This window comes from Thermobia domestica, chromosome 8, assembly GCF_964235325.1.
Source record: "Thermobia domestica chromosome 8, izTheDome1.hap1.1, whole genome shotgun sequence".
NCBI lineage: Eukaryota > Metazoa > Arthropoda > Insecta > Zygentoma > Lepismatidae > Thermobia > Thermobia domestica.
In genome coordinates, this window is record NC_137461.1 from 10,719,922 (window position 1) to 10,732,742 (window position 12,821).

General features: G+C 34.1%; 1 protein-coding gene and 1 long non-coding RNA gene across 2 annotated transcripts in view; one reads left to right on the plus strand and one right to left on the minus strand.

Moving 5' to 3' along the window:
• Positions 1 to 924: 924 nt before the first annotated feature.
• LOC145691543 (uncharacterized) lies at positions 925 to 4,560 on the plus strand. Its single transcript, XR_014132406.1, has 3 exons — positions 925 to 954; positions 1,895 to 1,927; positions 4,534 to 4,560. It is a non-coding gene; the product is annotated as an uncharacterized LOC145691543 (long non-coding RNA).
• A 2,478-nt stretch (positions 4,561 to 7,038) lies between these two features.
• Positions 7,039 to 12,821, minus strand: part of LOC145691544 (carboxypeptidase inhibitor SmCI-like) — a 96,516-nt gene continuing 90,733 nt past the window's right edge. Inside the window, exon 13 of the mRNA XM_081766953.1 lies at positions 7,039 to 7,174. Within this exon, the coding sequence (XP_081623079.1) occupies positions 7,131 to 7,174 (44 nt within the window). The 3' untranslated portion in view covers positions 7,039 to 7,130. The remainder of the gene's footprint in view (positions 7,175 to 12,821) is intronic.

Sequence of the window (12,821 nt, forward strand, 5' to 3'; positions counted from 1 at the left end):
TATTTAAAAATAATTTGTTCTTTGAATGATTTTTGCAGGTATTCACAACAGTGGTAATGATGGTTGCACAATTGTAATTAAATTTTATTGGAAGTAAATATGGCTTGTTTGATATAATATTTTCGATGAGGAAGCGTAGAAAGTCTTAGTAAGGCAGACGTCTTTGTTACTGATTACATTTTTATGAAATTTTGACTGTGTGATTTCGCAAAAAAATACACACTGACGAGTAAATTTTTCAATTGCTTATTGCTTTAAGAGGATCCATCGCGCAAAAATTAAAATACCGCTAATTTTACAGTAAGTATGTGATATTTTTAAATAGATAAAAGTCAATCGAAAAGTGGAATAAGAGCTCACAAGACAATATTATTTTACAAGAAATACCGTTATCAAGACACACTTATTTGGGTTCAATTTAAACCGATTTACAAAATCGGCATTTATTTTCGCTTTTGTGACGGTACCTCATGCAAAATAATATTACCTAGCGCGCTACTGTTCCATTTTTCAATCATGTTTTATCTCTTTGAAGGTATTACATAATTACTTCAAAATGAACGGTATTTTAATTTCGAAGTGATTAGGGCTCTTAATAGATAGGTTTTAGTTTACTAGGTATGAACTGCACACAACTTTTCATTTTCTTTAAAATCTAACGCACTTCCTACTTGTTCTAGTAGATAGAAAGAGACATTGTGTAAAGTGAATGGAAGAAAGGAAATATGTCCCTCGAAAACACTGATAAATATAAATATTTGTCGTAAGTCAAATACTAAAATTTTATACCAAATATATACGACGTATCAATATATTGACAGCATCGTAATGTAAGTTATAAATAAGTAATATTTTATTTTAGTTCAGAAATACAGTATAATTGTATAATTGATGCATATTAATAAAATCTGTTTTGTCTTTTAGGGTTTAGAAAATTTCCAAGTGTTACTGATTGTAAGTAAGATAGGTCCTATGAATATCTAACTTGTAATATATACTGGGTGTCAAAAAATTCCACCGACAAACTTCAGGAGGTAAATCCTCTCATACGAAGAAACAAAAACGCTTAGTAAACATGCGTCCGGAAACGCGTTGTTTCGGAGATATAAAGCGCCGAAACCGTGGGAAATGAATCTTCAATTATGTATATTTCAGAAACTATTCAACGTAGACGGTGCGGTTTGAAAACTCACCAGCGAAGTCATACCTGCTCTTGTTAAACATGCATGTTTCATAATTTTGCAATGCCTGCGGAAGGAGCGTAGGGATTCCCGGATAATCTGCCGAGTGAAGATGGCTCTAAAGGGGCATGAATGGAATCCCTTCCGCAGGCATTGAAAGATTATGGAACATGCATGTTTAACAAGAGCAGGTATGACTTCACTGCTGAGTTTTCAAACCGCACCGTCTACGTTGAATAGTTTCTGAAATATACACATTTGAAGAATCATTTCCCACGGTTTCGGTGCCTTATACCTCCGAAACAAAGCGTTTCCGGACGCACGGTTACTAAGCGTTTTTGTTTCTTCGTATGAGAGGATTTACCTCCCGACGTTTGTCGGTGGAATTTTTGACAATATATATAGCATTTTTAAACTTCCAAGTTAATTTTCGCAAAAATTTTTATTACTTTAAATTTATGAAATGTATTATTGTTGAAGATATATATATTTATTGCGTATAAGCACTTAGGCATTTTCTAAGGAGTATCATTTGAATTATTTGGTGCTTATGACCTGCTTTCAAATATAATTTCTAAACTTAATGGTCTCAGCAAGGATAAGTTACTGACGGTAGCTTTTATATCAATTGAAAATTCATTTTAATTAAGAATGAAGTTTTATGGCATTTTTGCAAGTTTAATATTTATTCTTTCTTTAAATAAAATTCACAGGGCAATTTCCAGATATGGGTCTTCCGGTGACTAGTAAGTTTGACTAAAATTATTATTATTTTTTATAGTTACCATTTCAAATTTACTAGCTGTTTAACCAAAATTTACTAATATCCCGTATTTTAAAATTATTTATAAGTTTTATTTCCTTTTCATTTCCGTTTGTAAGTAGTTAGTTAAAAAATATCTTTCAATGGTTTATACAAATGTGGTGATAGAGCAATCGTGACCTACACATAGCTATCTAAGCTTACTGATTGAAACGTTTGTAATAATTCATTCTATACAGCAGACATCATACAATTCAGTGATTGTCTGTAGAAGCCACGCTGATCCTAGTTTAAATACCCGACTTAGATGTTAAGTCCAATCAAAGCATACGTGGATTCCATGTGAGCGCAAGAATAGAAAAGAGTCGAATTTTGGGAAGAGGTGAACTTTTTAGCTTCATTTCACCAGAATTACTACTGCTAAGTAATGACTGCTGATAGGTGATGTAGGTTGAGGACGCACTTTTTCGTTTACCACAAATTTAATTCAGCATCTTTAAAAAAACATAATGGAAGAGACGAAGCCCATTTTCTAGGACGAGTTGAAAAAAAAAGACTGCATTTATATATACCTGAAGGAAACACTCATAAGTTAATCAAACACGAGACAATGTATATATAATAGACTAGCGTTTTTACTTTGGTGCTGGAACTCAGGAGCGGGAGAGGGGAGATGTTAAAAGTAAATAAAACTTTATAACTCTTGAACCACCCGACCGATCTTGATTTAATTTTTAACATAGATGAGGTTAGAGCCTGAAATAGTATTTATCATATAGCTCTGACGGCGCAACTTAGAGAAGGAGACATAATATCAGTTCGACGGAGCAACGTAGAGGAAGTGGATGATGGGTCTATCTATCTATCTATCTATCTATCTATCTATCTATCTATCTATCTATCTATCTATCTATCTATCTATCTATCTATCTATCTATCTATCTATCTATCTATCTATCTATCTATCTATCTATCTATATCTATCTATCTATCTATCTATCTATCTATATATATATATATATATATATATATATGAAAGTGATTATGTTTGAACGACCCGACCGATATCAGTCAGTTTCAACATAGATGAGATTCGGAACAGGAAAGATTTTTTTATAATTTCACATTGACGGTGCACCGTAAGCAAGGGAAGAGAAGACATTTAAAAATGATTGAAAATGTCCGATATTGGAGTAGAATCTATAGTTTTGGCGGCCACTGAGATGAACACTGATACCTCCAATGCAGTTTATATCTGAATTTTCCCCCGCAACTTGGGGGAGGGGCAGAAATATAGAAATGATCGATATCAGAGAGCACTTCAGTAATTGTAGAAAAAGTGACTGACTATTGGCATATATATTACTAATTTGTCTCATTTTAATCAAACGATGCTGGTAATTGACGGTATTACCTTATATTTTAACATTGCCTTAGGTCGAATTAATCACAGTACATTAGTAACAGTAAGCAATACATTTGTTTAAAATTTTTACTTAAACATTATTACAGTTCGCTAAATAATACAATTTTATGTACTTATTTCTTTCAAATATAATTATTATGCCTTCTGCAGTTTTTTTTTAGAAAGTTTATAAAATTAGTGTACAGTTCTTAGAAAAATACCAATTTATTTTTACTAATACGTAAACATACAAATATTTTTATTTGGTATTAGAATGTGAATTGTCCGAGATTTCACCCTATTCTATTTAAATTTCATAGTTAAAACATCATTCTTCTGATTCCTAATATTACCTGTATGTCTTTTGTTTGCCTTTCCTTAAATTGTTAACACTTATTATTTGAAGGAATATGTGCTTTCCTATACGAATTAATATGTGTCGTTGTCCTACTTATGTAGAAATAAGACAAAAGTGTTACAATTTTAACGTCACGACAACATTGTTCAAAATATAAGTCAGCAGAATATAACTTTGGCATATATAGATTCGAAGAAATTATTTTTAAGTATCCCAAAGTTTCACTATCTTTTAGAACTTTACTTCTAAAATATTATAAAATAATATTAAAATGTAGTTAACGTTTTCCATTTTTATAACAATATTTAAGTTGGTATGTATTATCTTACTTATCTTACTTATTCAGAAATATAAACGGAAGTAGGGGCAATATTTTGTAAACAATCACCAATTTTGTTAGATTACTATGATATTCTTTTACTATTCTTGTTATCTTTTTCCTGAAGTTTAGCATCCCTTCATATTACTCAGGTTATATGACACGATAATATGCAGTTACACATGTTTCCAAAACACCGTAGTCCTATGCAATTTCAGTGATCTTCTACTATTAATTTAACTAGACACTACGTTATTAAAGACACACAAGTCACTGTACTTGAGATTTAGACTGTTATTTATATTATAATTCTTAAATTAATAGTTGAACAATACCTAATATGCATGTAAAAGCTCTGTAGCTTACAACGAAAAGGTTTGTATTGGGATAAATGATTGATAAATAAATAATATGGTAATATTGTAGTAATTTAGCCAATAGTCGAATAATTAAGACAATTGCAAAATTTTCTATATCGTTATCATTTGTTTTTGTGTTATTTTTCAGGTCCTCCATTTAAATTCCCATTTCGAGGTATGTTTTATGACCTACTAATACTAAACATTTAAATATTACTTGAAAAATATATTTATTTATCAGATAATCGGGAAATTATCTTTCAATTTTTGACATAAATACTACTATAAGATTACATGTTATTTGTTTAAAATTCCACATATAGAGCATTAAATGCTTTTATCCATTCCATGTTTATAACTTTATAAATGGAATATTATGATGTTGAATTTTCACGGCATTTTTCTGTTGTATAGGACACTTGATAAGCAAATTAATTAATTAACTGTGCTTTTTGCATGTATGGCATAGTTGTGGAACGTAAAACTGAAAATTAATTTATTTTACATCATTGATAAAATCTACAAAAACTGATGATTATAAGAAATAACAATAAATAAAATACATGATATTTGAAACAACTTGTAATCAAAATGCTTAGATATCCATATTGCAATGAATTTGGAGGTCATAAATGGCATACTTTGATAAATAATTTCTCTGCTGATGTGCCACTTAAGTATTGTTACTACTCTTATAGGCTGAACCCAAATATACTAAAATGATTTAAACTGTTTATACAGTGGTGCTATTCTAATTTTCTAACAACCGTCTCTCTCTCTCTCTCTCTCTGCATATATATATATATATATATATATATATATATATATATATATATATATATATAAAGAGAAAGATAGAACTGTTTTAGAAATCAAAGAAACAAACAAGGTAGACAAGAATATTTTTACTGGGTACCGCAAGTGTGTAGTAAGAGATCTATACATCATCCTAATACAAGGTAGTGTGATGAAATTAAGTAGCATTGCGAATATCTTAGAAACGAATTATCCGAGATAGATACTGTAGTTGTCAAAAAGAATCAAGCAAGCAATCGATAGTTGTTGATAATAGTATATATGCATTTCAAATATAAAGAACCTGCACCACTACGCTTAGTTCTCATTCTTGATATCTGAGCATTTCTTATTAAAAAGTAGACATTTATACTTTGTTCTGAGAGATCATATGTTTAATCCTGTAGCTGTAAATATATATATAAACAACAAAGAACAAAACGTTAATGTTTCTGGGTATAACTGTTTAAAATTAAATGTTATGTATGGGTATAACAAACGGTTCTGCGGACTCGAAATATTTTAGCTATCGGATCTAGCAAGCCGGTCCTAACCGGTTGAATAACTCTACAGTGTATATAATGGAAAATTGTGTAAGTAATCACACCATGTAGCTTCGAAATGTTGGTTACTTGTTAACTGATTTTCTACTGAAGTAGAAGAAAGAAAATTTGCTAGAATTGATATTGTAAGCTACTGTGTTTAACATAGATTTCGTATATTTCAGATGCTGCTGATGGGTACTACATTTAAAATACTGTAATAAATGTATCACATTTTCTTAAACTTTACTTAAAATTCATAAATCTATGTAACTGGATGTACTACAGTAAAATAAACTTATTTCATTTAAACCATCTTTTTTTACTAATAATTTGCAGTGATCTGTGTATTATACAAAATTAAGTAAACAAATAAATAAAGAAAACTCACAAGCTTACCTATGTGTGATTACTTGCTACTCACATAATTGCAGCAAGAACAATGAAAAATTAAACAAAACTATATTTAGAAGATTTATTTGGAAGCAAATGAGACACAAACGTGTTCAGTTTCATAACTGGCTTCAGAAAGACATATCTAGTTTGAGTAACATTTGGTCTATTGAAAGAAGAAGTATTGTAGAGGGTAAATTAATACAGCATTATGATAGTTGACTGCTGACAAGCAAATACCAATTAGGGCCAAATATTTTGTAATGGTGTCTCGATTTTCTGGACTTGTACTCATTTTCTTAGTCGGCAATATACCTGAACTATTCGAATATCCCGTGTCTGGAAACATCTGAGTAGTCGCTTCGTCTTTTAACTCATTGGAAAAAGCAACGGAACATGCTATGTAACACATTGATTTCTACACACAATATGAAGGAAATATAAGCGCTACAGATACATATACATTCTCTCTCTCTCTCTCTCTCACACACACACACATATATCTACACACACACACACACAAAAATATCTATCTATCTATCTATCTATCTATCTATCTATCTATCTATCTATCTATCTATCTATCTATCTATCTATCTATCTATCTATCTATCTATCTATCTATCTATATGTGTGTCTGATTTCTGCATTTTTCGGGGGTTATTGTAATATGGAAATAAATCATGTTAGATTGACCTTCGATGATTACCCCATCAGGAATTTCTTGAATTAATACATTTATTTTTCAAGTTTATAAATAATAATAAGAAATCATTTTTAAAGAACTTTAATACAATTTTAAACAAAATACATTACAATTAATAGTAATGCAGCATTAGTGATAAAACTAATTACAATTGTTGTCAAATACAATTCATAGTAGCACTATATATTTCAGTTACATCAGAAATGTTTATAAAGTATGTCACCTGGCATTTTAGATTCCGGAGTGTCTGTAAGAGAATTACTGAATATGTTTCCCCAACGTTGCATTCTGAATATCTAGTACTAGAATTTAACACTGTTGAAACTTCCTCTCAGAATTTAACGTTTGTAGATCTGGAAATTGAAAATAAATATGCATTAGTTTATGTAGAATACTGTTTATTTATTTAATGACAATGTTAATAGTTCCTTTTATGGATGTCAATGCAAACATATATGTTAATTTAGATGTTGAGTTTTGAGTGCAGATTCATTGTGCAAATCCGTTCTTAAATTAATTTAATATATCCTTTATTCACTGAATCGAGTATTTGTACATTCAACGATCATTTTTAGGGTGTGCACTTGCATTCACTTCAGTAGGCCAGACACTCGTTGCTGGTTGACTTTAGGAGGGCTTATGCAAAAGAACATTAATCAATTTGTGATTAGAGTCCACTAAAAACACTAATATTATCTAATGAGGCAGAGCAGAGGTACAACAGAGAGCCCGCACTGCAAAATAGGGATTTGTCGGTCAGTAGGTGCTTTAGCGAGTTATGTGCGTAGACATAAACGAAGATAGCACAAACACTGTATATAACATAAATGCACTAATTTTACGTGTTGCATTATGTACTTGTATGTTACTAAGAATGTTATAGGTCATATGTCGATATTTTTTGCTATCTTGCACATCTATGTTTCAACATAACATATTAATTGGTAAATTTTAAAAATAAGTAATCTCTTAAGTCTCGGAAACTTCAATGACTGCTTGACATTAGTTTTAGCATGACTTCAGATACTTTGGTTAATGGCAATATTATGGCCGAACTTTCCTTAAGAAGTTAGGCTAATATATATATATATATATATATATATATATATATATATATATATATATATATATATGTGTGTGTGTGTGTGTGTATGTTTGTATGTATGTATATGTAAGTAGATACGAATTCACAGGTAAGAACAGAACATATATTCATCCTCACGGCATTGTCAAGGCTCTATATTTGTATTTTACATTTATTATTGCAACCGGGTGTTACTGACTTCCGTATACGGTAGCCCGATCATCACCCTTGTTCTTCGCGCGCACAGTCATTCGAAGAACTGAAAACGTACTCTGTACACAAACAGTTTATGGTTGTGAACTCGGAAAGCCTGGTACTTCTGCTTGTCAAGGTCAAAAAGTGGGAGAAAAAAGGATGTGTAGAATGTAAAGAGGGTGCAACAGTGACTGATGCTTGTAAGGGAACATATTCATTTGTAGTTCGTGCACATTCCGCCTGTAGCGCTACTGTGGCACGACGTATATTGTAACTGTATAACTCTTGTACACCGCTAGTAGGTCTATTCGCGTTAGTGACGACCGAAACTATGTTGTCAGCTCTGACTGCGATAAGGCACTGCCGTGCTGCTTTTCCTTCTCTTTTTTCCCCCTTTTCCATTTGTGAGACGCCAAACATGTTGTTTTTGCTTGTTGCACGCGCTGAACGGGTTTCGGCGAGCGAAGTATTTAAGATTGACTACATATTCTTGTTTGCGATAGTTTTAAATTGGTTAACTGTTGAAAAATATACGAAAATAAAGCTGTACTTGTTAAGGTATATTAGTCGAGGACGTAGCTACTGACAGTGTTGATTACAGATTTTCTCGAGGAAGAATTTAATTACAGTAGAGGTGAAAAGGAGACGTCCATTTAGACAGCCCCCCCCCCCTTATCAGACTCAATCAGAAATGGTCTCAATCGTTTGCACACAAATGTGCAGGCGAAATTTTCGTTTGTACACAATTAAGGGCGCCGTCAGAACGAAAACAAAGTGGGAGCTGTCTAAATGGTAGCCCCCCAACAACATGCCCTATTCAAGCACAAATTGTCGCAATCATTTGTACATCGTTTCTACAGAAATGTGAAGGCGAAATTTTCGTTTGTACACAATTAGCGGCGCCGTCAGAACGAAAACAAAGTGGGGGCTGTCTAAATGGTAGCCCCCCACCAACAAGTCCTATTCAAGCACAAATTGTCGCAATCATTTGTACATCGTTTCTACAGAAATGTGAAGGCGAAATTTTCGTTTGTACACAATCAGGGGCGCCGTCAGAACGAAACCAAAGTGGGGGCTGTCCAAATGGTAGCCCCTCCCACCATGTCCAGTTGAATCACAAATTGTCGCAATCGTGTGTACTTCGTTTGTACAGAAATGTGCAGGCGAAATTTTTGTTTGTACACAATTAGGGGCGCCGCCAGAACAGAAAAAATGGGGGCTGTCTAAGTGGTAGCCCCCGACCATGTCCTATTCAATCACAAATTGTCGCAATAGTTTGTACTTCGTTTGTACAGAAATGTGCAGGCGAAATGTATGTTCGCACGCAATTAGGGGCGCCGCCAGAACGAAAAAAATTGGGGGCTGTCTAAGTGGTAGCCCCCGACCATGTCCTATTCAATCACAAATTGTCGCAATAGTTTGTACTTCGTTTGTACAGAAATGTGCACGCGAAATTTTCGTTTGTACATAATTAAGGGCGCCGCCAGAACAGAAAAAAATGGGGGCTGTCTAAGTGGTAGCCCCCCACCATGTCCAATTCAATCACAAGTTGTCGCATTCGTTTGCGCATCGTTTGTACAGAAATGTGCAGGCGAAATGTTTGTTTGAACAAACTTAGGGGCGCCGCCAGAACGAAAACAAAGTGGGAAGCTGTCTGAGTGGTAGCTCCCCACACGATGTCCAATTGAATCACAAAGTATCGCAATCGTTTGTACATTGTTTGTACAGAAATGTGCAGGCCATATTTTCGATTGTACACTATTAGGGGCGCCGCCAGGGCGAAAACAAAGTGGGGGGCTTTCTAAGTGATAGCCCAATCATCATGTTCAATTCAATCACAAATTGTCGCAATCGTTTGTACAGAAATATGCAGGCAAAATTTTCGTTTGTATACAATTAGGGGCGAGCTCAGAACGAAAACAAAGGGGGGGCTGTCTAAGTGGTAGCTCCCCACCATGTCCAATTCAATCACAAATTGTCACAATCGTTTCTATATCGTTTGTACAGAAATGTGCAGGCTAAATTATTGTTTGTACATAATTAAGGGCGCCGCCAGAACGAAAACAAAGTGGGGGCTGTTTAAGTGATAGCCCCCCACCATGTCCAATTCAGTCACAAATTGTCGCAATCGTTTCTACATCGTTTGTACAGAAATGTGCATGCAAAATTTTCGTTTGTACATAATTAGGGGCGCCGCCAGGGCGAAAACAAAGTGGGGAGCTTTCTAAGTGATAGCCCAATCACCATGTTCAATTCAATTACAAATTGTCGCAATCGTTTGTACATCGTTTGTACAGAAATATGCAGGCAAAATTTTCGTTTGTACACAATTAGGGGCGACCTCAGAACGAAAACAAAGGGGGGGGTCTGTCTAAATGGTAGCGCTCCCACCATGTGCAATTGAATCACAAATTGTCGCAATCGTTTGAATATAGTTATAAAGAAATGTGCAGGCGAGATTTTCGTTTGTACACAATTAGGGGCGCCGCCAGAACGAAAACAAAGTGGGGGGCTGTCTAAATGTTAGCCCTCCCACCGTGTTCAATTCAACCACAAACTGTCGCACTTGTTTGTACGCCTTTGTACATAAATGTGCAGCTGAAATTTTCGTTTGCACATAAATGTGGCCCCGCCAAAACGATAACAAACTATGGGCTCCTTATTGATAGGCCTGCCACCATGTCGAATTCAATCACAAACTGTCGCACTTGTTTGTTACGGTTTTGTACAGAAATTTGCAGGCGAAATTTTCGTTTGTACACAATTGCGGGCTCGCCAAAACGATAACAAAGTATAGGCTACCTAATTGGTAGCACCCCCTACGTCCCATTCAAAAGAAAATCATCTCAATTGTTTGCACATCGTTTGAGCAGTAATGCGCAGGCGAAATTGTTTTCTAAGCTATCAGATGCGCGGACAGAACGAAAAAAAAGGGGAGTTGTCTAAGTGCTAGCCCCACCAGTTGTGTTCGATTGAACCACAAATTGTCGCGATCGTTTATACATCGTTTGTGCAGAAATGTGCAGGTAAAATTTTCGTTTGTATTAAATAATATACGGATGTGAGTATTTTTAATATCTGCGATCAACATTAACCGGTTTGGATAACGGTTGATGAGTTTGAAAATGGTTCCTATTGCACTAGTTGAAAAAAAATTCTTTTTCTCTGGCACACGGAAGAAAATGTCTGATTCTAATAGAACTTTTCACGTAGAATTCGAATCTGCAATCAGTTTTTCTCCATCACCCTCAGTTTTCCCGTGACAGAGGTGTTTTCGGAAAATTTCCCCTCAAATTTCTGTTCTTTTTCTTTTTTTCTTTTTTTAAAACCATTTTCATACTTGTAGCTTGGGTACCTTAGGTATATAAACGCACAAATTATATTGTATGTTAGCCTGATTTATACTTAGTAAGCCCTCTAAGTTTCATAAGAATAGCATTATTTTATCTAGAGAAATAAACATATTTATATAAAAAATATGCTATGTGTACTGTTCATTTTACAATATTCATTAGTGCAGATAAAATCACATATAACTTCCACGAAAATTACAATATAAGCACGGTTTAAATCTTATTGGATTTGAAATAAAACATATTTTCAATGATGTATACACCGTGTCACCATTTTATATCTACTTAATAAATAATACAAAAGAAGTGAGTGGTATCTTCTTAATAAATGGACACTTACTTACCTCAACTAATATGTTTTAGTTGTCGACTTTCTTCTGTGTTTGGTTTCTGGAACATCTCTTAAGTGTCCAACAGTAATCAGCTAGCATTTTTGAACTACACTGTCACTGGTACCTCTTCTCCATGGAGGAAATGTCCTGATGAAAATGTTCCCCATACTCATCACTAACAGCACCAAGCTTTTCAGGAAAGAAATGCAGGTGGGAGTCTAGAAAGTGAACTTTAAGGGACATGTTGCAACCCATTTCATTGAATGATTGCCGGAAATCACTCACAATTTCACGGTAATTTGGGGCTTTCTTGTTTCCTAAAAAAATCTCTGTTAAACATTTAAATGGACACCAAGCTGCTTTCTCAACCAGAGTTAAGAGATCCTCAAATTTTTGGTCACGAATCAAACATCTTATTTGGGGGTCTACAAAAATCCCTAGCGTCACTAACCCGAGGATTTTTTTCCTTGAGGTAACAAGATCCTGCATTACTTTTGTCCATTGTCCTAACAAAGTTTTTGAAGAGCCCCAACTTTATGTGAAGAGGAGGTAGAATTATCTAATCAGGGCTCACCAGTGAGGAATAAACAGCATTCTTCTGTCCAGGAGTTAATACATGCGTTGGCCATTCCTTCTTGATGTAATGTTCCGCTTTGTTCCTGCTGTCCCATTCGCAGAGGAAACAACAATATTTCGTATAACCAAGCTGCAAACCCATTAACAAAGAAATGACTTGTAAATCACAGCAAACGGTCCACTTGTATTTCTCATACTGATTTTTTTCTAACACTATTTCGATGTTTTCATAGGTTTCCTTCATATTAGTTGCATAAGCCAAAGGCACTGAAGGAAATTTGTTGCTATTGTGCAAAAGGACAGCCTTAAAACTAGTTTTCAAAGAGTCAATAAGCAATCTCCACTCTGTACTTATATGTGCATGTCCAAGTCTATCCATCACAGCACAGACATTATTACAATACACTAAATCATTTTCTTGAGAATAGTAGTTTTGAAACTCTGTATGAAGGTTTCGAAA